Source organism: Eleutherodactylus coqui, chromosome 5 (genome assembly GCF_035609145.1).
Source record: "Eleutherodactylus coqui strain aEleCoq1 chromosome 5, aEleCoq1.hap1, whole genome shotgun sequence".
NCBI classification, from domain to species: Eukaryota; Metazoa; Chordata; class Amphibia; order Anura; family Eleutherodactylidae; genus Eleutherodactylus; species Eleutherodactylus coqui.
The window spans coordinates 235585506-235609633 of NC_089841.1; the positions used below are offsets into that span (position 1 = coordinate 235585506).

A 24128-nucleotide genomic window follows, 5' to 3' on the forward strand; every position below is an offset into this window, starting at 1 on the left:
TGTCAGAAATTAAATCCGAAATATATATGTCATGAAGCCGCAGGGGAAACTGAAATTCCAGTGGTTTGATGATGGTTCTTGCGGTTTTATTATTTGTTTTTTAGAAGTATTTAAAGAGTCTAAGTCCGAAATAAAGGCTAAAGCTTAAAAATCAATGTTCGCATGACAAATGTGGAGCCGAAGCACTCAAGACGGACCTAGCAGTGAAACCCCGCCGTGTCACATGCTGCTAATACTGTAAGACACGTTCCATCGGATGACACATGCTGTATACTTCTGCTATGCTCCGTAGTGGTATTTAACTGCGAGGTGCAGAAAAAAATTTGAAAAGAATCACAGGATTCTAGAATGGAATCTTCGATTGCAAACAAAAGAAGGAAGATGTAAAGTAAGCAGCGGCAGGCGATGTACAAGAGTGCGTTGCTCGTCCGCACGGTGTAGTACTAATGATTTACAGTCAGCTTCATGACATCTGCTGCCTAATTTTCCCCCTGTAAACAGCCGCATGTATCATGGATACATATCAGATATTTCGATAGATTTCACACTATGTGGGATTATTTCACAGACGGGAGAAAACTTACATGAAACAGAAGAAAAAGTTTTGAGCATTCTTATAAATGATGTCAAAACAAAAGCAAATCTATGGCTTGAAAAGCAGGGCTCTCACCTGCCAATAAACTGCCCTTGATCACTTGCGAGAGGGGATCCTCCCAGCTGACTAGATGTGCGGAGAAAAAGAGATACTTGAAAGGGAAGAAAAAGTATCACACAGGTCACAGCAGCAGTCTCAGCTGAACCCTCTGGGATTTCAACTAGTCTCGGCCTTGTCATCCTCTATGCAGCTTTCCACTCTGCCCAGAAAATGTCGATAGGAAAATGTTTGAGGGGCCTCTGGTGGAAATTTTTTCATTCTTTCTGCATCGACAGGATGCCAAATCAATATTTAGTTCCCACTAACAAGCTGCTCGAGGTCTCAGTAGAAAATATTGCAGAGAGTGCGGGAAGACACAGTAATAAACAGCTGTCTGACTGTGAGGAAAACATGAATTGACTGGAAGCAGGTCCATAGTAAAAGGTCACTGAAACCCATGAACTCTTCAGGTGTCCCTATCAACTACTGACTTTAAAGAAGAACCTGCTCCGGAGGGGGTGGGGGGGCAGATGCATCCTTGTTTGCAGCTTGTACGCCAGCTACATAATTACATTAGTCAATTTGCTAAGATTCTTGCTTTTCCCCTCCGTTCTGTTTGGTTAACTCCTTGCAGCACTACAATACGAATACCCTTTTTTTTTTCTGTCACGGCCCCGATAACCTCCAGAATATAATATTACTTTATTCCATGACATTAATCTGATTTTCGCTCACCTTTTGGACAATGATTTTGGGTCTGTCACTTACCTTAAATGAGTTTGTCCTGAAGCCCCAATGTTATGAGCTGCTGCCGTGAGGAAAAGTCTAAGAAAGCCATGAGGGAGGGAGAGGGCGCCGAGAACCGAGCGCCAATCAGAAACACTTCTTGTATATTTACCTACATTTACACTACAGAAGTAGATAATGTGAAATAAATATGAAGCTCCCTCTTGGTGGGACGGTCGCACACCTTAGAAATGTCACCTGTCGGTGGCGTCAGCCTCCATATGCCTGCTCCAAAAACCATTTTCACACTAAAGACATTTATCCCCAGAATTGAGGGCAAATGTTTGATCACTGGGGATCCGACCACTAGGAGCATCCGTAATCCTGAGAGCAATGCATCCCGAATGCCCGATGTGAATGGAGCGATTGGTGGGTATGCGTGGGCATCACTCCATTCACTCCCATGGGATGGGGGGGAAATCAATGTGCTCGGCTATCTTATATACCAATATATAACAATAGACAGGTGACCACATGGGGATCTTGGGATCTGAAGGAGTCTAGTACGGCATGTATTTTGGGGCTGTGTTGTCATTATATATATAATTGGCTTGCGCCAGACCAAGGCTGTAGAGATGGACAATGAGCCGCTTCATTAATCACTCTGTGCATGCATGGGGCCTTTAACAGGGTCCGCACAGTCGGCGATCACTCTGAATAGCTTGGATGCTGTGTTTATCCTCCTCTGAGACGTCCGATACATGCGTCCCTCTGTTTGCGGTAACATTTTAGATGATCACATGGGATCTTGGGAGCGTATTTAGGCTGAAGTGGATTCAGTGTCTTTTATCCGCGGAGGAAGATGCAAAACGCACATCAGGGCGATCCCTTCACACATTGGTAGGCTAGTTTGAGCATCGTAGGTAGGTGTTGCTTCTGAGAAGGTCACATTGAAATATATGATGAGTATCAAGTGTGATATTAAGCTGTAGGCTATTGGGCGTACAATATATTATTGGGCTCATTTACATAACTTATTTGCTATTGTAGTAACTAATTATTCCTTGCTACTTTCCTATACTACTTGCAGGTACGTTCAGTACCGGTTTCTTGGAATCCTCCTTAGAAATGTTGTGGTGTTTTTTTATACACTATTTAATAAAGTGGTATATGTAATGGATGGCATCATGCGGTGGTCTTTTCTTTTTGATGTACCAATGGGCAGAGTGCCTGGTAAATATGAACACGGTTACCACTGAATAATACTACCGTCCCTGTATTAATGGCACACAATGCGGTTCTGGGCAGAGAATATTGTATCCATTTGATATATAAATTTCCCTCATATCACTGGATACCAAGTCATTCACCCATGTCCAGTGCGACCGAGAGGCAGAAGCCGGTGTGCTGGGCATAATTATGAGAATAGGAAGGAGATTAAAATTCTAGAAATGAAAACTAATAATTATGCAAAAAGCAGCAACAAACAGATCATAAAACAGCATTACCGAAACCAACTACATGTCAGAGAGAAATAGTGTCCTTCAGACCTCGCAGAATCTGCACTGAGAATCCACAACAAGTCAAACACTTCTGCATAGACTTTAGGGTATCCTGCAATGAACAGATCTGTATAGAACACAAGAACGCCCCGGTGTCTGAACATAGCCTTATTGTAACAGCGCAGCCATGACTCTGTAATAACCTGCATTCTGTGTACGGCGAGTCACCTATGTGTTTTGTATGGTTTTACATAGGACTGCAGCTACTGTAAGGCTCAATGTCCACAGGAGGATTTGATTTGCGGAATTCACGTGTGGCATCCACAAATCAAGTCACCCATAGGGAAGCATTGGGCATCCTGCGGATTTGTCCTCATTCGATTTGTGGATGCCACATGCGGATAATAAATCGCAGCACGCTCCATTTTACAGCGCATCACTTGGGAATGCACTCCATTCATCTCTATGGGAGCTTACGATCCGCAATGCATCCGCAAATACATTCGCAGATTCACTGCGGATTTGAAGGTTAAAATCAATTAGGTGGGGAAAAGACCGGGAGGTGCGGTTGCAGATCTTTTCCGGGCGGATGATCCACAGTGCATCCGTGCAGAAAAATCGCAATCATCGGTGGGCATTCGGCCTTAATGTCACATTTGCTGACAACAACCTGCATAGTTTATCAGTAATACAGTTCTATGAAGCAATAAGTGAAAATAAACTTTGAAGGTTCCTTTTAGAAGTCATGTCTTTCATTCAGCAGACTTCTTTTATTCTGCTGTATATGAAAAAAAGTTATTACTATCAGTTTACTTTTGCCTGAGGTACGACAGTTCCCGTTGTACTCCTGACACACGCTGCACAGCTTGGCTTGACTAAAACACACATTTCCCCTCGGCTCTGCACACAATCGGCAACAGCATTAGGCAAACGAGGTTACCTCCGGAATGAGATCTAGATATGGACCTGAATGCTGGGATGGTTGGATAATGGTAGCTGTGGGGCGAAGTGCCGAGGAATACTATGGCGGATGAGGTGAACCTTCATAGTCTGGGGGTCTTTGTCAAGGCGCAGTTATGACACTTTTTTGTGTTTGGCTCACGGGCTTACCACAGCAAGAAGATGTAGTGAACAACTCCCACGAGGTGCTGCTGTGAAGAGTAGTACGCCGTCCTCTTACCCTTGTGCTCACATTTTCCTCAATTACTTCAATGGTAAGAAGAACCACATATGAAAACTGCAAATGCTAGCTTTTACCCACGGCACCACCGTGCAGTTTGTCATAGCAGCATTCCTACAACTACCGATGACGGCAGCGGCACCATTTAGGGCGCCTGTACTCACTTGATTTTGGTGTGATGGCGAGACTGAGTAAAAAAGCTGAATTATGAGACCAAGGATTCTCAATGGTTTCCTTCACATTTGCGATGCTTTCACTCATGCGTTGTTTCGAGAAAAAACAAATTGCAGCATGTTCTATCTTTCTGCGTTTTGTGTTGTTTTTATCTCTCTGTGGAGCCTCCTTTTTCTTGCATCGCAAAGCAGGAACTTGAGATTTTCATGCGATGCGTTTTTAAGATTAGAAAGTTCTATTAACTTTCACACTAAAAAAACACGGCAAAATTGCTCAAAAAATGTGCGAGAAAATCGCAAGTGGCAGCAATGTTTTTGCAAGAAAATCCTGGGAAACATTTGCAATATCGCTGCGATTTTTACACAACGATATTGCGATTGCCAGAGTGAGGGAGTTTTTGCACTTTTCTTCAATGCAGTAGTGATGTAGATTTTGTCTGACTTAACCCCTTAAGGACCATTGTGTTTTTGTCCTAAAGGACCAGCTACTTTTTAGGGATTTTATGGCCCTATTTTTTTTTCTTCAGCTACCAAAATTATTTTTGCAGGTTTTTTTCTGCGACATAAAGGCTATTTTTATATATTTTTTGTAACTATTTTTTCTTAAATCTATGTCCCCCAAGACCTCTAGGGGTTATCTATCACATTGTCTTTTCTGTTTTATTTCACACTTTTCCACTATAGCTGGAGCATCCATAGGAGCCCCAATTACAGGAAAAAAACATCCCCCTGTAGTGACAGCAGTCCTTAACGGAGCTGAGCTGGGTCTGCTAGGATCCTGCAGGTCAGCTGTAGCAGGGAGTGACCGCCGGGTCGAAGAGTGGCAGTGACACTTCAGCTTTCTCTCTACACTACATAGCGCTCAACCAATGCTATTTAGACTGTAAGACAGAAGACATCAGTGGCTAAAAACTACTTCTGCTATCTCCTCTGGGTCCTCGTCTGTGACTAACACCAGAGAACCTGACCTGCTCTTGCTGGATCGCAAGAGCTTTAATCCCGCAATGTTTTTGTTTGGTTTTTTTAACCATCGGCTGGGATTAGACCCAGGACCAAGTACCTTAAATTACAGTGCTAGGTCCCAAAGAGGTTAAACGAAAACTAAACACAGAAAATACACAAAAAACAACAGCAGTTCCTCCCTTATTCTCCTCCTTTTATTAGTATATATTTTGCTTCAAATATGATAAATGATAAAGCGCACACGTCTGCACTGTGAATTGTTGCAGTTTTTACTTCAATAGAATCGAAAACCGCGGCAAATTCCATTCAATCGTGTGACTCATCTAGTGCGGTTTTGATTTTTAACCGCATCACCTGCATACAGCGTAAAGAAGTCCTTCATACTGTATTCGGAGATCAATCATTTCCCCCTCGTGTCAAGATGTAAAACAACTAGCAGGCTCTGTCTACAATAGGGCACCAATATTCGTAAGCCTCGTTCTCCAGTTTATTACCAGCTTCTAACGAGAGACTAGCAGGAAATTAAACCTCATGTTTAGCAGAATTTCTACAAGACTATATTTTTCTGAATATTACAGGAACACAACCCCCCCCGTACGGTGACTCCCCTCAGAATCTTGAATAAAGCTAAGTACGTGCACACAGTGGAACCCATGTAGACTCAGCCCTCTAAAACTTCACCAAAAATCAGTGGCTAAGCAGAACGTTTCTGCTAGGTACTTTGACGTGGATCCACATGCAGGTTTAACCCTCGAATGGGCAACATCCACGCACATCATTTCAGATGCGATTCTATGCAGATCAGCATTAGGCAGTGACAAGTCGCAGTTTCAGAGGCGTAATCCAAGCAGAAAAATCCATGTTGGTTTCCACTGTTTGCAAATACCCTAAGGATGGTTTTACACCCAGGGTTTTTTAACCCCTTAGTGACGGCCCTATAGTGTTTTTACATCCTGCAGATGCAGGACGTGTATGAAGGGTGATCACGGGGCCACCTCTCTTCATACATCCTGGGTGTTGGCTGTTTCTTACAGCTGACACCTGGAGGCGACAGCTGCGATGAGCCACACAGCTCAGCAGGGCTGTTACCCTTTAAATGCCGCTGTCAATTCTGAGATCGCAGGGAGCTGTGTGGGTGCCATGCTAGCTGGGGGCCTTCTGAAAGGCCCAAGTGCTGTAATGGCAGAATGCCTATCAAGCCGTCCCCGTGGGGTGACATGATAGACTGCCTGCCTGATCGCAGTATGATGTAATGCTATGGCATTACATCATACTGCAGGAGCGATCAAAACATCGCAGGTTGTTGTCCCCTAGTGGGGCTAAAAAAATAAATAAAACAAGAAGATCGATAAAATTTTACTAGTTGCAAAAAAAAATGAATACAAGTTTAAATCACCCACCTTTTGCCATTTTTATAATAAAAGATTCTAAATCATAAAACAAAAATACATATTTGGCATCGTTGCGTCCGTAAAAGTCAGATCCATTAAAATAATGCATTATTTACCCTGCACAGTGAACATTGTCAAAAAAAACAAAACACCAGAAATGCACTTTTTTGGTCACCCTGTCTCTGAGAAAAAATGCAATAAAAAGCAACGAAAAAGTTGTATGCATTCCAAAATGGTACCAACGCAAACCACAGGACATCCCACAAAAAATGAGCCCTCGCACAACTACGTCAACGGAAAAATAAAAAAGCTATTGCGAGCAGGAAATGGTGGTAGAAAGTAATAAAAAAAAAAAAATAAACCTCTCTGCAAAAAAATACAAGTAGTACAGCAAAAAAACCAACATAAGTTTGGTATTGTACTAATCGTACTGACCCATAGAACAAAGTTATCATTTCTTTTTCGTTGCAGTTTGTGCGCCGTAGAAACAAAACGCACCGAAAGATGGCGAAATCTCATTTTTCCCCCATTTCTCTCTACTTAAAATTTTTAAAGTTTTTCAGTACATTATATGGTACATTAAATATTACCATTAAAAAATACAACTCATGCCGCAAAAAACAAGCCCTCATACAGTGACGGCGATGGATAAATAGAGGAGTTCTAATTTTTTAAAGGGGGGGGGGCGAAAATAAAAATAAACAAAAACTTTGTCACGATGGGGTTAAAATAATGTGGTCTTTTTGATGCAGCTTTTTGAGCCGGGTAAGTGGATCTAGCAGAAAGGAGAAGTCCTTCATTTTTTCCATGTCTTTTGAGTCCACGTCTGACTACGGCCTAGTGTGTGAAACCAGCCTGATGTGTGCGCAGCTTTGGCATAATAATACTCAGTTAATTTCTGATAAACGGTCACGCATCCTGCATACACTCAATTGTTATTGTCTTAAGGACCATTTACACACACAGATGATCATTCAAAAATCGCCAGAAAATGACAGTTTTGCGTGATCATTTTGCATTAGCTAACAATGGGTTAATCAGTCCATTAGTCTCTAACAGGCTTCATTTGCATGTATTTAGAGAACAGTGGGTGGTCTGTTCTCTAAATACATCACTATTGTTCTCCAGCACAACAGCTGCTGAAAGAATGTTATCAGCGCTGCCCGCAGAGAACTCAGCGTGTGGTCCGTTTTATTAGTCCTGATGGATTTTAAGCTGAGCTGAACTTAACTCAGCGATGGACATAAAGTGCATGATGGGCAAACATATACACACAACGATTATCGCTCAAAAGATGGCTTTTGGGCGATCATCGTTGTGTGGAAAAGGGCCTTAAGTTTCAGAAGAGATGTCAATGTATGCAAAAGGTGGAACCCATCATGTATAACCCTGTGATACAATAGTATACAAAGAAAACAGCTATACTAATCGCCTTAGTATGTAAGCCCAAAGAAATACCAGTCTTTTCAATGAACATAGCGAATGGAAAAGCAGCCATGATCCTGAGGATGAAGATAAAATAGTTCCCTATTCAGGTCTTAGTAATGTGTTTCATTGGTCTCAAACATTAGCGTTTATAAGCTCAGAAATGCTTCACTAAGGCAGGAAAAAGGGCATTCTTATCTTTGTACGCCAATGAATGAAAAGGTTGTACACAAGGCGATGTTGTTCATATATATATATATAGAAATATATATATATATGATAGATAGATAGATATGAGATAGATAGATATGAGATAGATAGATATGAGATAGATAGATAGATAGATAGATAGATAGATAGATAGATAGATAGATAGATAGATAGATAGATAGATAGATAGATAGATAGATAGATAGATATCCACACCGACCTGCACAGGCAATCTAAGTGACCAACAGAAAGTGTCAAGGCAAGATGGCACCCACATCTCTAACACCACAGACCATGGCGATGATGATGTGGGTTTTACTATTACTTCGACGGACTCCTCCGACACGTCTTCCGTTGTGCTGCTGCCTTTTTGTGGAGAATACTCGAATATTAATGCTAATAAGAGAAGACATCTGCTGCATAGTCTGTCCTATGAAACCATAAATCACAAAACTCCAATGCCCTAAACAACATAATTTAGAAGGGATACCTGGTGGCTTCACTCCATCCCACGCCTGGAATACTAATGCTAAACATTTTTAATCAATGTTCCTTCTGAATTGGCTCTGTCAGCGCAGTCTCCTTTATATCACAGTTTAGTTGTGGAAACAAGTTGGATTATCACACTTTGGGGATTATTGCATGTCAAAAGAGAATATGGATCACAACTGTAATTTCCCTGTATATCCCTCATATATGTGGTCCTCTTCAGATGAAATACTGAGAAAAATGTATTTAACAGAAGACGTTCGTTATGTAAATAGCTTGAAAACAAATAGAAAAAAAAACACTAGAGTAATCTTTCCAGTACCTGTCCTTCAAGAAGCTTCATTATGTGGTTCATCCATTCTTTATCATATTCTACTGACCGCTTCACATTTGCTATTTCCTAATGGGAGTAAAGCAGACACAGTAATTTATGACAGGTTTATGAAAGCATTATGGACATAGAATAAAAGAGCACATAGCGTTTAAAACACCTTGCATCAAAAGTGACCAGAGTGCTCCATGGATACATTACACATCCTTATTTTGCTAATAACAAGGAACAATCAATATCCCTGTATCTTCCATAAAAGCGTGAAATGGCTACATGGACCGGGTCCAGTTTTACCCAGGCTACATAAAGGTCGTGCGGCATGTTTCGAAAAATGCTGAGCCGTCTAAGCTTTCCATTACATTAGCTACAGAGAAGCAGTGGAAATACTAGGCTGCAGTATGATACTATGTGCGAAATTACTGTAAGGAATATGGCGGTGCGTACATGTATGGTAGATTAGCACTTTGGGTGTCTTTGGCTATAAACTTTTCATGTAAACTACATGGATACCTAAACATTACATCCATATGTACGTTTTAAACTATTATCAACTCCTATAGGCAGAAATATGTGTTCTCCCACATTCTCTCCCATTCTTCTGTCAGGGCGTTCTACTAGATTTTGGAACATGGAATCATAGAAAGGTAGAAGGGACCCCCAGGGTCATCGGGTTCAGCCCCCTGCTCAATGCAGGACCACTAAATCATCCCAGACAGATGTCTGTCCAGCTTCCGTTTGCAGACTTCCATTGAAGGAGAACTCACTACCTCCTATGGCACCCTGCAACCACAACAGCATCAGGGAAGGCTGACACAGATATGTAACTTGCAAATGTTTTCCAAATTATGCCGAGGGAGTTCATGGGGTTGATGCCAGTGCTCTGTGCAGACCCATCGTTCTCGCACCAAACCATAACTATTTTGCATGGACCTCGCTTTCTCATTTCCTAGGATGGAAAGCAGACAATTCCCTAGAATATCACTGTATACTGCAGTATTCGCATTGCTCTTTACTGGGCCTGTACAGCCGAGGCTAAACAAAAATAAATAGCGTTGCTACACCATTATCCTTCTTCCACTAAACCTCACAGTTGGCATTTTCTTGGTATCTGCCAAACATTTATCTGTCAGAGTCCAAGATGGTTAGATATAACTTTATGATAGAACATTTTCAATGGCTTCATAGGGAGTCTCTCAAGGCAGCCTGAGGCCTTTCAGAAGGCCCCGGGAGCCATGACACCTGCACGGCTTCCACGATCTCACCTCGGGGGGGCCGTACGGGACCCCCGAACGTCATTCGGGAGCTTTACATGCCGCTGTCAGAATTGACAGCGGCATTTAAAGGGTTAATAGCCGCGAATGGCCGATTGCGGCTATTGCCCGCGGGTGTCAGCTGTAGTAAACAGCTGACGCTCGCGCTGTATGCAGAGAGGTCATCCCGCGACCTCTCTGCATACATACCCCGACGCTCCAGGATGTAAATGTACGTCCTGGAGCGGGAAGGGGTTAATAAGTCATATTTCTAAAAGAAAATAAGATGCTTTTTATTTCCTCACCTCTTCATCCGGGGCCTCCAGTATATCGCTGAGGTCAGAGTGTGAGATGTTCAGGATGCTGGCTGCCAGTGACTGGGCTCTGTGTACAGACTCTTTGGATGGCCGACTTTCAGACTCTTGAGATACTTTGGCTTGTCTAACGTGATTTCTCATTTCACACACATCCACTTGGAGATCTTTTGCCAAACTCTGTTCAAATAGGAGGAAAAAATGAAGCAGTTTTAGTTATTGAGTACATGATCCCTTAAATCTCATCCACTAATGCCCGCTGCAGCTGTCCTCCCTTTTACCGTGATTGTCCCTCAACGTAGGTCCAACAACTACCACCTCTTGCCGTCACACCTACCTCTTAAGGTGACCATTAACATTAGATTAAAGTAGGTTGATAGTTGAGGAGCCATTGAATGAACGATCAGCTCTTTAAAGACCATTACACTGAAGCAGCCATACATAACTCAGCCCGTATCAGCCGTTACAGCAGTTCATACTTGTTCAGTACACGGCATAATTATCGCGCAAACTCATTGTTAGATTGAGCGGTTTGCATGATAATTGTAAGGTGTAAACGCTGAAAGAATGATCAGCGATAAGCCGTTAGATAATCACAGACACTCCGCTTTTGACCTGTACAGGATATAGAGGGATAGCTAGATCTTCCTTCACCGATATTCAGTTTGCTGCCGTAACCCGCTCTCTAAACACGCTGGAGTGGCTAATATGAAATTAAAGTAGTAACGACTCGCCATGTCAGATAAGTAGAGAAAGGGCACTAACAGACCAACATGGAAACTTGTCATCAGAAAGCTGCAGCTACAATTTTTGTCCTGAACCTATGGGAAGGTCATCCCTATTCTTAGTATTAAAATACTAACGATACGATTCCAAATCCTCTAAATAAAATGTGTCTTTAGGTAAATCAGCGGTTGTGAGTCTCAGGGACAGACTATTTGACTGGAGAGATTTAATAATGAAGCTTCCACCCATTAAGACATTCACTGCATATGATGTGCTGTTCCTGGTGCACGCATCAGTAACCATATGCCAAATGCGAAGAGTGAGCGTTCGGCTCCCGGCTTCATTCATTAAAATCCACAGAGTGTGTTATTCTGTTTACAGTCTAATAGATATTCACTGTCATTGTTCAGGCTTCTGATTCAATTTGCCTAAATCCCAGCTGCAGAGTAATCCTGATGGAGATTAAGCTAATTTATCACCAATATCTATTGCAGAGTATCATCTGTAATAAAAGTGTTGTCTGCTTCACAAAAGGTGACACGCTCTTTTTGCTTTTACAATAAGGACAGAGTGAAGCGATGATGATGATCTAGCTATAAATTCCCATTAGAGCCTGCATACTGTCAACGAGGCTTCGCCCGATGTGGTTAGAACAGGTAAAGAGCAACTTGGACAAATATTGTTTTCTTCTATTCTTCTTGAAGTAGTTCTAAAGTTACAATCGCACCTAGATCATGAAATAATCGTGCCCCTTCTTTGGTATTAGGCTGTTCCCCTGTTCTGCACACCTTGAAGGGGTCACCCCATGAATCAAGTTCATATAAAAAAATCCCAAGAGGTTATTACTATTATAAACTACGGCATTTTGCATGGTCTCCACATTTAAAAAAATCACGTTTTTTCATCTAGTACTTCTCTGAGTCTTCCTTCTGCATCGCTACTAATTTGCGGTATTGTGGAAATTCTACTTGATAGTGTCATATTTTTCTCAATTTTCTACTTAGAACTCCCCAAAACCCTTACATACACTCTGTAAGTCTTTCACTTCACCCTTGCTTAACATCACCGCCAGTCAGTCTCATTCCCCTTCTGCAAACTGTAAATATTGTCCCCAGGAAGTTCACTTATCAGTGTCCTTCCCCTTCTGGCAGCAACAATTAAACTCCCCAGTATGTTCACCAGCAAACACTGTAGTTAGATTAAATTGTACCAGTGAGTCTGAAGCTGTGAAAACTAACAGTACTTGCTTGCTGACAAGTCAATCCTCAGAAGCAGTCTTTGCTGTGCTACTGCACATGTCCTGGTCCTCCCCTGATAAGCAAGGTAGAAGTTATTTTTGATAGCTGCTGTTCACTGATCAGGGGATCCAGCAATGGGGAGAGTAACTAAGCATGCATGACTACTAACAGTTAACTCAGTAGGTGGACATGCACACTGCTATACACTTCGAACACCAGGTGGCACCACACTATATAAGTAAATTCAAGGCCCAATATTGCACTAGCCCTTTGAAGGTAGCCTAAAGGAACGCATCACAGAAGGGGAAATCAAGAATTAAAAACAATCACAGAAAATGGCCGTTACTTACTGACTGAGGAGAGCATATAGATGCATCCTCCTCTCACCATGCAGGTAGCTGACTACCAAATGGAGGAGCCAATAACACCTGTGAGGGCACCGATAAAACACCCACTCACACTGCCTCCTGATAATGAGGGGGGTGGATGCTTGCTGTACACTCTCACACATAGTGGATACAGGGTGCCAGACCATTCTGATATTTGTAGTTCACCATGCAGACCAGCAACCTATTAATGACGCCATGATAATTTGGCGGGTTGCCCTGCATATCCATCAGTGAACCACATTGGTTCCTTTAGGGTGGCAGTACCAATCAGCTGATGAGCGAACCTTTTCATGTTCATCAGCTGATCATGAGCATATTCACACAGGCCCATGATAAGGCAAACAAAGGTTTGTGCAAACTAATCATCGGTCCGTGTAAGGTGGCCTCAAGGTCAGCTTCAGAGGAAGCCAATAAACCTATCTGTATGTTTTTGAAGTGTGCAATGAAAACCATGCAAACACAAGCAGAACATACAAATTTCATGCAGACATCACTCTCACTCAGAATCAAACCCAGGATGCCAGCGCTGCACGGCTATATAGTGTGCGATCCACTGCGTACCACATAGCCTATATGTAACCGGCAGAGTTTTAGGCACCGCCACCTCATCAGGTGGGACAACAGACTGAGTTCTTGCCATACATGCAAGTCCCATAGGTGGGATGCTATATACTGTGAATATGCCATAATATTGGGACTACACACAGCATATCCAGTTTAAAATGAAAGTCTGTTAAAACATTATGCAGAAGAAAGCTGAAAAACTAGGATATGGATGACAATTAGCAGCGTGGAAAGAAAAGAAGCAAAAGAGGACAATGGTTCATTTTCTTAAATTGAGTTGGCTTTAACCAAACAAGTGCAGAGCTGCAGGAGAGCTGTGTGAGCGTGTTTGTGCATAGCAGCCTATAATATCAATGAACCAGATGCATGTAAAATGCAAACAGTGTCTTCTGAGTATAATTCAAAACCAAGCACTCAAGAGTTTGCTTGTTTCAGGGCACCGAGGTGGATAGTCACAGCTTACTGATAAAGTAAAATGTGAGCCGTCTCGGGGGCCCAGGAGATGTCATGTTGAATAATGCTGGTGATAATACAGCACAGATGAGTGGCTCTGTCATGTCTAACAAAGCAAGATAAAATATTTTATATGACAGAAGGAGACGTCCCCTTATCTCCTATAAATTACACAAATGTTCTTTTTATTACAGAGAAAGTGTCTAAAATTCATCAAAGCACAGTGGACCGATATCGGATATCTAAATTCCATTGTGGCCCACAGAGCTATTTGCAAATAACCTCCCCCATTAAAGCCAAGTCCCAAAAAAAAGTTCAGAGTATGTTACACAGCTTGGAGTTGCTTTCCTTCCTGTAAACAAGTGATCCTTCAATCTTTCTTATAAGCTAGCACTAAACGCTCAAGGGCACGGACTGATTACCATGCCGGTTTGCATTTATGCATCTAATATTTCCTACGCTAATAATCCTGTCTATCCCTCTCGATTAACCTTGTTGTAATATGTCAGTGATCTATCCAAATAAAACACTACCAGTAATAAAGATGAAGGACCTAAGCGGTGCCTAACTAAAGAGTGGGATGGCGAGAAGTTGTAGAAGGAAGCAAGGAGGGAATCAGTCAGTCGTGCCTAGATAGAGGCTCCCAGCAAGTCAGACACCCCCACATCATTCAATGCATGCTATCAACATTCCAAGCAATGAAGTCAGGGAATTAAAGTGACAAGGTTACCCTGGTGCTACGTTCAATGAACCTGGTCTTACTTATTTAGCTGCACTAGCTGCTCTACTAGGATTATGCTACTACATATACCTAGTATCGCTCATAAGGGAAATGGAACAATACCTCTGCAGCGCCACCTAATGGATAGCAGCAATCCTTCAAATCAATTCTATCCGATAGTTGGCATTACAGAGGTATTGTTCCATCTCCCTTATTTGCATATTACCCAGAGGACTTATAAGTCTCCTCACTCACCTCCTTGGTACTCTCCCTAAGGAGTGATGTTACCCCTCCTGACCTACTATTGCTCACGTATGGCGGACATGCAATGAGCTATTAAACTTTTGGAACAGAGTCTGAAAACTTATACATAAGGCTCTTGGTACTGATGTCCATTAATAAAAAACAATAGGTCTCTATTTCAGCATGTTTCCGTTAATTTCTGTCATTTGTCTCAGAAAGAACAGCATACCGTGTTTCCCTGAAAATAGGTCCTGAAAATAGTAAGACCTATCGGGTTTTCGGGGGAGGCTTTTAAATGTAAGGCCTCTTCTGAAAATAGGACCTATCTCAGGTGTTTCAAAACTTTTTTTTAAAAAAGCAATACTCACCAGGTCAGCGGCGTCCCGATGGTCTTCGGTGGCGCTGCAGCAGCGCAGGGTCCTCCTCGTCTCACAGCTGCCTTCTGCTGGTGACGGGGCTTTGAATACCCCGTCTCCAGCAAAGCGAGCGCTGTGATTGGCTAATCGAACGCTAGTAGCCAATCACAGCCAGCGCTTGATAAGCCAATCACAGCCATTCAGTGAATGACATCACTGTGCCCGGCCATAAGAAAATGATCCATAAGGGGTGTGTGTATCTCCTAAGTGCACCTTATAAACAGACACAGCAAGGTGAATGGAGCGGTGGCCCTGGAGCTGCAGGGACCTCGGAAGGGCCAGTATACGCTAGTTCATTTTATTGTTTTTAATGACAACAGCTAAATTATCTAATAATTTATTTTGGAAAACCCCTTTGGTTGATGTCTGTATTATATACTACATTATGTCATTAAAACTTAGCACTGATGCCAATAAGGAGTCTTCAGTAGGTTGTTAAAGGAGACCAGGATAGAGTAGCAACGACAGTCATGTCCTAGCTTCATGATAAATAGCTTATAGTCTTAGATAGCTGTCTCTAACCATTGTAGTAGCACAATGCCTGTTGTTATTATGGTAAATGCCTGTCATTTCTACGGACAAGCACATAGAAATATAACAATGTATTATAGGTAAAGTGAGATAAAATGTTCTGTAGGATGCTAGATCGGTGATGGGCCAATGTCTGGGACACTGCCAATAAGTACAACGAAGAAGTAGCGAGAATGCAGCAGAAGAAAACTGTGTGTGTTACGACACTTGAAAATTTCACATCCCTATATCAAGTAAGCATTTCTCTTCGGGTTCCAATTCAGCTCAGTGTAGCAAACATGTTTCTCTATAGAACTGCTACTAGCATGATTTTCTTGTCTAATGAGTAGATTCCTTGAAAGGCATTAGCTTGTGAAAACTACTAATTTAATCTATGAATGTGAATTCGTCAAGAAGTGATTTGGCTCCGATATTAAAGGGGTTGTCCCGCAGAAGCAAGTGGGGTTCAGCACTTCTGTATGGCCATATTAATGCACTTTGTAATATACATCGTGCATTAAATATGAGCCATACAGAAGTTATTCACTTACCCCCTCCCGATGCTGGCGTCCCCGTCTCCATGGCGACGACCAAACTTCTGCTCTGGTCGCCGCAACAGTCGCGCTTGCGCAGAGAGGAATCCTCTTCTGGAGGGTCCGGACTCACGAGCTGCGTCCTGGCTCCTCCCCCTTCTCAGCGTCATCGCGTAGCTCCGCCCCCGTCACATGTTGCCGATCAGCCAATGAGGTGGCTGGAATCGGCAGTGGAGCGCAGACAGCAGAAGAGCATCCACGGTGCACCATGGGAGAAGACCAGCGGCAGCCATCTTGGAAAAAAGATTTTTTAAAGGGAATTTTTTTTTTTTAATAACACCTGGCAGCAGTATTCCTTTACAGGTACTGGGCAAAAAAAATTTTCTCTTTAGGCACGGGACAACCCCCTTAAGTTTGTTTCCTTTGATGCAGATCTGTCCTCTGTGTAAAGGGGCTTTAAGATGGAACAATTATCGTTTAAAAAAAAAACAAAATGTTTAAACTAGCAAAAGTGAATAATAATCGTTCGGTCTAAACGCGAACCAACGACTGAACGATAATCGTTCATTTTTTGTTCGTTGTGCTTTTTCTGCAGCATAAAAACCCTCGTTGGCTCGTTCACTTATCGTTCGGTTTAAACTGCGCTCGTTCAGTCGATCTCCGTCACTTATACGGCAAATGTGAAAGACTAAACAATTCTCGTTTGAACGAGCCCACGATGTATCTGGCTGTATAAAAAGCTGCACAAAATTGAACGAGTTAGAGGTAACGTCACTCGCTTGTTCAAATGGGAATCGACCCATGCTGGCTTAAAGAGAACTGAAAAAAAACAAACATGAGATTAATTAGCAGTAAATGTTAAGGCTCAAAATTCGCTCAAAAGCCATCATTTGAGCGATAATCGTTGTGTGTAAACGTGTGCCCGTTGAGCACTTACCATGCACCTTTTGTCCATCGCCGAGTTCAGCTCAGCTTAAGGCTTCTTTCACATGAGCGCATATCGGCCGTCCGTTTTCACGGCCGGCCGATATTCAGTACGTTGGGGGAGAAAAAGCTGGTGAAGGGGCGCACGAATCAAACGTTTGTGTGTCCGTTCATATGGCCTGGTAAGGCCGGCGCAAATGCGCTGGCCTCACCAGGCCATCTCTCATTTCCCCTCCCTCCCCATCGCAGGCTCACCTCTCTTCCTCCCTGCTTGTTCTGTGCAATGGGAGGGGGTGGGATGGGGCGGAGCTAAGTACTGGTCCGCCCCACCTCCTCCCAATGATGGCTATTAAAGGGGTTGTCCCGCGAAACAAAGTGGGGGTATACACTTCTGTATGGCCATATTAATGCACTTTGTAATGTACATTGTGCATTAATTATGAGCCATACAGAAGTTATCAGAAGTTATTCACTTACCTGTTCCGTTGCTGGCGTCCCCGTCTCCATGGAGCCGTCTAATTTTCAGCGTCTAATCGCCGGATTAGACGCGCTTGCGCAGTCTGGTCTTCTTCTTTTCTGAATGGGGGCGCTCGTGCCGGAGAGCGGCTCCTTGTAGCTCCGCCCCGTCACGTGCCGATTCCAGCCAATCAGGAGGCTGGAATCGGCAATGGACCACACAGAAGCCCTGCGGTCCACTGAGGGTGAAGATCCCGGCGGCCATCTTCACCAGGTAAGTAAGAAGTCACCGGAGCGCGGGGATTCAGGTAAGCACTGTCCGGTTTTCTTTTTTAACCCCTGCATCGGGGTTGTCTCGCGCCGAACGGGGGGGCTATTGAAAAAAAAAACAACCCGTTTCGGCGCGGGACAACCCCTTTAACAAGGAGCGGGGAGAGGGCGGGCACTTAGCTCCGCCCCATCCCACCCCTTGTCCATAGCATGAATGGGTGGAGGCGAAGCGGACCGGCGCTTGGCTACACCCCCACCCCGCCTCCTCCCATTGCACAGATCAAGCGGGGAGGAAGAGAGGTGAGCTTGCATGGGGGGGGGGGGGAGGAGAAAAGAGGGAGGGAGTTTAGCAGCAATGCTGCTAAACTCCCTCCCACCTACGGCCGCTGCCATGGAATCCCATAGGATGTGCGATCATCTGTGTGTGTAAATGGACCTCAACTCTCCCCCTTTACTTATTGGGGAAGTGCACAAGACTAACTACTAGAAATTCAACTTTAACCCCTTAAGGACCAAGCTGTTCTGTACTTAAGGACCAGACACTTTTTAGGGATTTTACCCATGTGGTGGTTTAACTGTCCTATTTTTTTCCCTTCAGTTATCAAAATTATTTTTGCTGCGTTTTTTTCCCCGTGACATATGGGACTAATTTTTTAATATCTTTTTCACTGACTTTTATTTTCCTGTTTTTTTTAGTTTTATTGTGGGTAAACCGCTAAAAAAATTATTTACTATTAATAGTTGTTTTTTTTAAAATTCGTATATTTACGCTAAAATAAAGTATGGGAATTGGTTCCTCATTTTGTTTTGGATGTTTTGATATATAGTATGTATGGTTTTGGATTACTGGGCGCATATAGCGACAGTTTTAGTCGGCGTCGGCTTTGGGTTATTTTCTTTCTTATGTATATATTTTTATTTTACTCTGTTATTTTGTTTTACTGTTGTATGTAATAATTTTTTTTACTATCTATGTCCCCAATGACGTCAAATAAGACCTCTGGGGGACATGCACATGGTCTTTTTTTTCTTCTGCTAGGATCCTGTAAGCTCTGCTGTGCCAGGGGATCCCGGCGGTCATGTGTAGTGGGAGAAACACTTCCACTTTCACTTTTTAGTACATAGCACTCATTGAGCGCTGTGTACTAAAGAAATGAGGAGGCAGAAGGGGTTAAAAACCTCCTCCTCCGGGTTATCAGTTGTGATTAACAGCTGACAACCAAACCTGCTTCAGATTGATTGCAGAAGCAAAGGCTTTAATCCCCCGCCGTATTTTTACTATTGGCTGGGATTAAATCCCAGGACCAAGTGCCGTAAATTTACTGTGCTTAGTCCTTAAGGGGTTAAAACAAACCAGATAAAGGGAATAAAGAGATGTCACAGCGCTGCCCTCATATACGGTTTAGCATATCACACATTACTTTGTGGCATCCTCTACCATCAACGCTACTTCTAAAAAATTAACCTAACACAGGAAAAGGAGGAAAGGCAAAGATCTTAGGCATCTCTCATCTAGGCAGTAGACGGATTTACTTGTTCCAGCACGTATACCGAAGGCCCCCTTCACACCTGCGTTTGCCACTTCTGTTTGAATTCCATCTGGCTGGTCCATTTTTGGAGTAAAAAATGGAATTCAAATGGACATAAGTGTTTTCGTTTTTCTCAATTGATTGCATTAGGTTTTTTAAAAAAAAAAAAGTCTTTCCGTTTGATTTCATTTCGGTTCATCTTTAAACACTGCGTTGTGTGTTCCATTTAAAAAAAACTGAACCGGAACGAAATCAAACAAAAACCATTTTGTTTTTTTGAAAACCCATTAAAATAATTGGAGAAAAAATGGAAACACTTCTTTCCGATTGAATTCAGTTTTTCGCTCCCCAAACCCAGACAGCCAGATGGAATTCAAATGGCAAGAGCAAACGCATGGGTGAACTTACATGTTGCCAAAAACACCTAAAAAAACACAACAAAAAACAACCAAATATACACAAAAACAAACACTAAAGTACGAATAAGGAACCCCGGGGAACAATTACATTTGACCTCTCCATTTCTGCTGAATTCAATTTTCAATTCTGAAAAGAGATCAAATGTTGGTCAAAATGGAGAAACAGCAGCAGAAATGATGGACTAAAGGCACCTACACAGCATACCTGTACAAACATGACAAACTCATCAATCCTTTTATTGCCACGCAGAAGCTTGTTCTGTAACACCTCCAAGGATTGCTCGCTCTGCATTGCTAAGTTGTGCAGTTGTTGTGTAGCCGTCTTCTCCAGTTCAGACATTGTACGTTCAGCTTCAGTCACTTTACTTTCCAAGTCAGTGACTTTTGCATTCTGGAAGAAATAGTCTTATGTTAATAGTCTATAATTGGCAGACAATGTTGACCTCTAGCAGAATGTCCCTCTTTTATAATCATGTAGTTTTTAGGTCTAAAACTGTGAACTGATTCATTTCAGATACTTTTCTTTACCAATTTTAGCCCCATTTTTCCCATACAGAGCTCCAATTAACCTACATACTTATAGAGCTAAAGGGAGTCTGTCAGCTGCTGCAGGCATGATGTTATAGAGCAGGAGGAGCCGAGCAGATTGATATATAGCTTTCTGGGGGAAGATTCAGTATAACTTGTATTTTATTCATTCATATCTCTGCTAGAGATGAGCGAACCTACTCGGCCACGCCCCTTTTTCGCCCGAGCGCCGTGATTTTCGAGTACTTCCGTACTTGGGCGAAAAGATTCGGGGGGCGCCGTGGGTGAGTGGGGGGTTGCAGCGGGGAGTGGGGGGGAGAGGAAGAGAGAGAGGGCTCCCCCCTGTTCCCTGCTGCTACCCCCGCTCCGCCACGCCTCCCCCCGCCCCCCGAAGCCCCCTGAATCTTTTCACCCGAGTATGGAAGTACTCGAAAATCGCGGTGCTCGATCGAGTAATTACTCGAAACGAGTACGTTCGCTCATCTCTAATCTCTGCACATTCTGAGCTGAACAGTCCAATGGGCGGAGCTATCAGTGAAAGACAGCTGTCTGTGTATGACTGTACACATATAGGGGTAGCTGTCAATCACTGATAGCTCCGCCCACTGGACTGTTCAGCTCAGACTGTGCAGGGATAAATGAATAAAATACAAGTTATACTGAATCTTTCCCCATAAAACTATATATCAATCCACTCACCTCCTCCTGCTCTGTAATATGATGCCTGCAATTTGGACAGTATGTTCAAGCTGACAGATTACTTTTAAAGCGACCCTCTGGTCCGAAGACCAGAGGGAGAAGGTGTTTACATTACTTGGTGACTGTTTTCATTCTAGTGCAGCCATGATCTGCCAGTTCCTGGTGCTTCACTCCGATAATCCAAGATAGCCACGGTACTCCTGTTGCTAATCAATTCATACTACACTTTGGTAATAAGCTACTGCATACTGCTTTCTGATTGCCCAGAGCTGCTCGTGTGAACAGTGCTGGCCAATCAGAGCAGTGTGTAATGCCTGAGACTACTGATGCACTACCAGTGTTCAGTGTACACCAGGTAGTCTAAGAAGTGGCGAGGTTATCTTAGATCATTACAGGAGGGCCCCAGGATCCAACAGGTAATATAACACCCCCTCTGCCCCTTTTGGATTTTTTTTGCCCGGACTGAAGGGTCACTTTAAACAATAACGTTGTGGTTGCCTGCAGAATGTGAACCACTGAAAATATTGTTAGCATTTATATGTAAAACCGTATGAAGGGAAACCAGTATTATGTTTAGAGGTGAAAACATGACATTTGCTATTTATACAATTCCCCTTCTGTTTTCTTACAGGTTTATCATATTTAGCTATATTGAATACCTTGGTAACATATTGCCAGGATGTCCTATGAATGCTTGATTGGTGAAGTTTTGACCTCTCAGTCATTGCTAGAGCGGAGTAGCAGTAGCTTTAAGAAAGCAATGTATCACTCCTCCAGGCAGCTTTTTGGGGGTATATGGGGAGTCAGCACAGTTGGTCCATTGCAGTCAATGGCCAACCACCTCAGAGAAAAGTGGACCGCTATGCCAATGTCTTTAGTAAGACAAATTCTTTCAACATTAGTTCACTGCTATAGAGAGACAGTAAACACGTATCAGGTTCTCTAGTGAATCCCATTGTTCATTTTCGGTTGAGCACCTAAATATACAAAACATATAAGGATAGAAGTGTGCTACGTACCCTTTTGTCCAGGTCATCTTTCCTTTTGTAGTACATTTGCTCATACTGTGTCTTCTCCTTCCTGATGACACCCAGTCTCTGTTTTAATGAATCTATAGAAGTCTTCTTGTGAGAACATTCATCCGTCATTGTCTTTAACTGTAGAATAAAGATAAGACAGAAGTAACCAGGACTGGTGGAAGAAATGATTGGGAAGGGGGTCGGGAAGGGGGGGGGGGAGAAATGATTGGGAAGGGGGTCGGGATGGGGGGGAGAAATGATTGGGAAGGGGGTCGGGATGGGGGGGAAGAAATGACTGGGAAGGGGGTCGGGATGGGGGGGAAGAAATGACTGGGAAGGGGGTCGGGATGGGGGGGAAGAAATGATTGGGAAGGGGGTCGGGATGGGGGGAAGAAATGATTGGGAAGGGGGTCGGGATGGGGGGGGAAAGAAATGATTGGGAAGGGGGTCGGGATGGGGGGGGAAAGAAATGATTGGAAAGGGGGTCGGGATGGGGGGGGGAAAGAAATGATTGGAAAGGGGGTCGGGATGGGGGGGTGAGAAATGATTGGGAAGGGGGTCGGGATGGGGGGGGAAAGAAATGATTGGGAAGGGGGTCGGGATGGGGGGGAAGAAATGATTGGGAAGGGGGTCGGGATGGGGGGGAGAAATGATTGGGAAGGGGGTCGGGATGGGGGGGAGAAATGATTGGGAAGGGGGTCGGGATGGGGGAAGAAATGATTGGGAAGGGGGTCGGGATGGGGGGGGGGAGAAATGATTGGGAAGGGGGTCGGGATGGGGGGGAGAAATGATTGGGAAGGGGGTCGGGATGGGGGGGAGAAATGATTGGGAAGGGGGTCGGGATGGGGGGGAGAAATGATTGGGAAGGGGGTCGGGATGGGGGGGAGAAATGATTGGGAAGGGGGTCGGGATGGGGGGGGAAATGATTGGGAAGGGGGTCGGGATGGGGGGGAGAAATGATTGGGAAGGGGGTCGGGATGGGGGGGAGAAATGATTGGGAAGGGGGTCGGGATGGGGGGGAGAAATGATTGGGAAGGGGGTCGGGATGGGGGGGAGAAATGATTGGGAAGGGGGTCGGGATGGGGGGGAGAAATGATTGGGAAGGGGGTCGGGATGGGGGGGGAGAAATGATTGGGAAGGGGGCCGGGTCGGGGGGGGGGGGAGAAATGATTGGGAAGGGGGTCGGGACGGGGGGGGGGGGAAGAGATGATTGGGAAGGGGGTCGGGACGGGGGGAAGAAATGATTGGGAAGGGGGTCGGGACGGGGGGAAGAAATGATTGGGAAGGGGGTCGGGACGTGGGGGGGGGAAAGAAATGATTGGGAAGGGGGTCGGGTCGGGACGGGGGAGAAATGATTGGGAAGGGGGTCGGGACGGGGGGGGGGAGAAATGATTGGGAAGGGGGTCGGGACGGGGGGGGGGAGAAATGATTGGGAAGGGGGTCGGGATGGGGGGGGAAGAAATGATTGGGAAGGGGGTCGGGATGGGGGGAAGAAATGATTGGGAAGGGGGTCGGGATGGGGGGGAAGAAATGACTGGGAAGGGGGTCGGGATGGGGGGGAAGAAATGACTGGGAAGGGGGTCGGGATGGGGGGGAGAAATGAATGGGAAGGGGGTCGGGATGGGGGGGAGAAATGATTGGGAAGGGGGTCGGGATGGGGGGGAGAAATGATTGGGAAGGGGGTCGGGATGGGGGGGAGAAATGATTGGGAAGGGGGTCGGGATGGGGGGGAGAAATGATTGGGAAGGGGGTCGGGATGGGAGGGAGAAATGATTGGGAAGGGGGTCGGGATGGGAGGGAGAAATGATTGGGAAGGGGGTCGGGATGGGAGGGAGAAATGATTGGGAAGGGGGTCGGGATGGGGGGGAGAAATGATTGGGAAGGGGGTCGGGATGGGGGGGAG

At 44.2% G+C, this 24128-nt stretch overlaps 1 protein-coding gene across 1 annotated transcript in view; it reads right to left on the reverse strand.

Moving 5' to 3' along the window:
* CNTLN (centlein) overlaps positions 1-24128 on the reverse strand; it is a 293859-nt gene that overhangs the window by 14299 nt on the left and 255432 nt on the right. The window contains exons 23-26 of the mRNA XM_066604356.1: positions 22226-22363; positions 20185-20370; positions 10580-10768; positions 9016-9093 (exon numbers count right to left, since the gene is read on the reverse strand). Of these exons, the coding sequence (XP_066460453.1) occupies positions 9016-9093; positions 10580-10768; positions 20185-20370; positions 22226-22363 (591 nt within the window). The remainder of the gene's footprint in view (positions 1-9015; positions 9094-10579; positions 10769-20184; positions 20371-22225; positions 22364-24128) is intronic.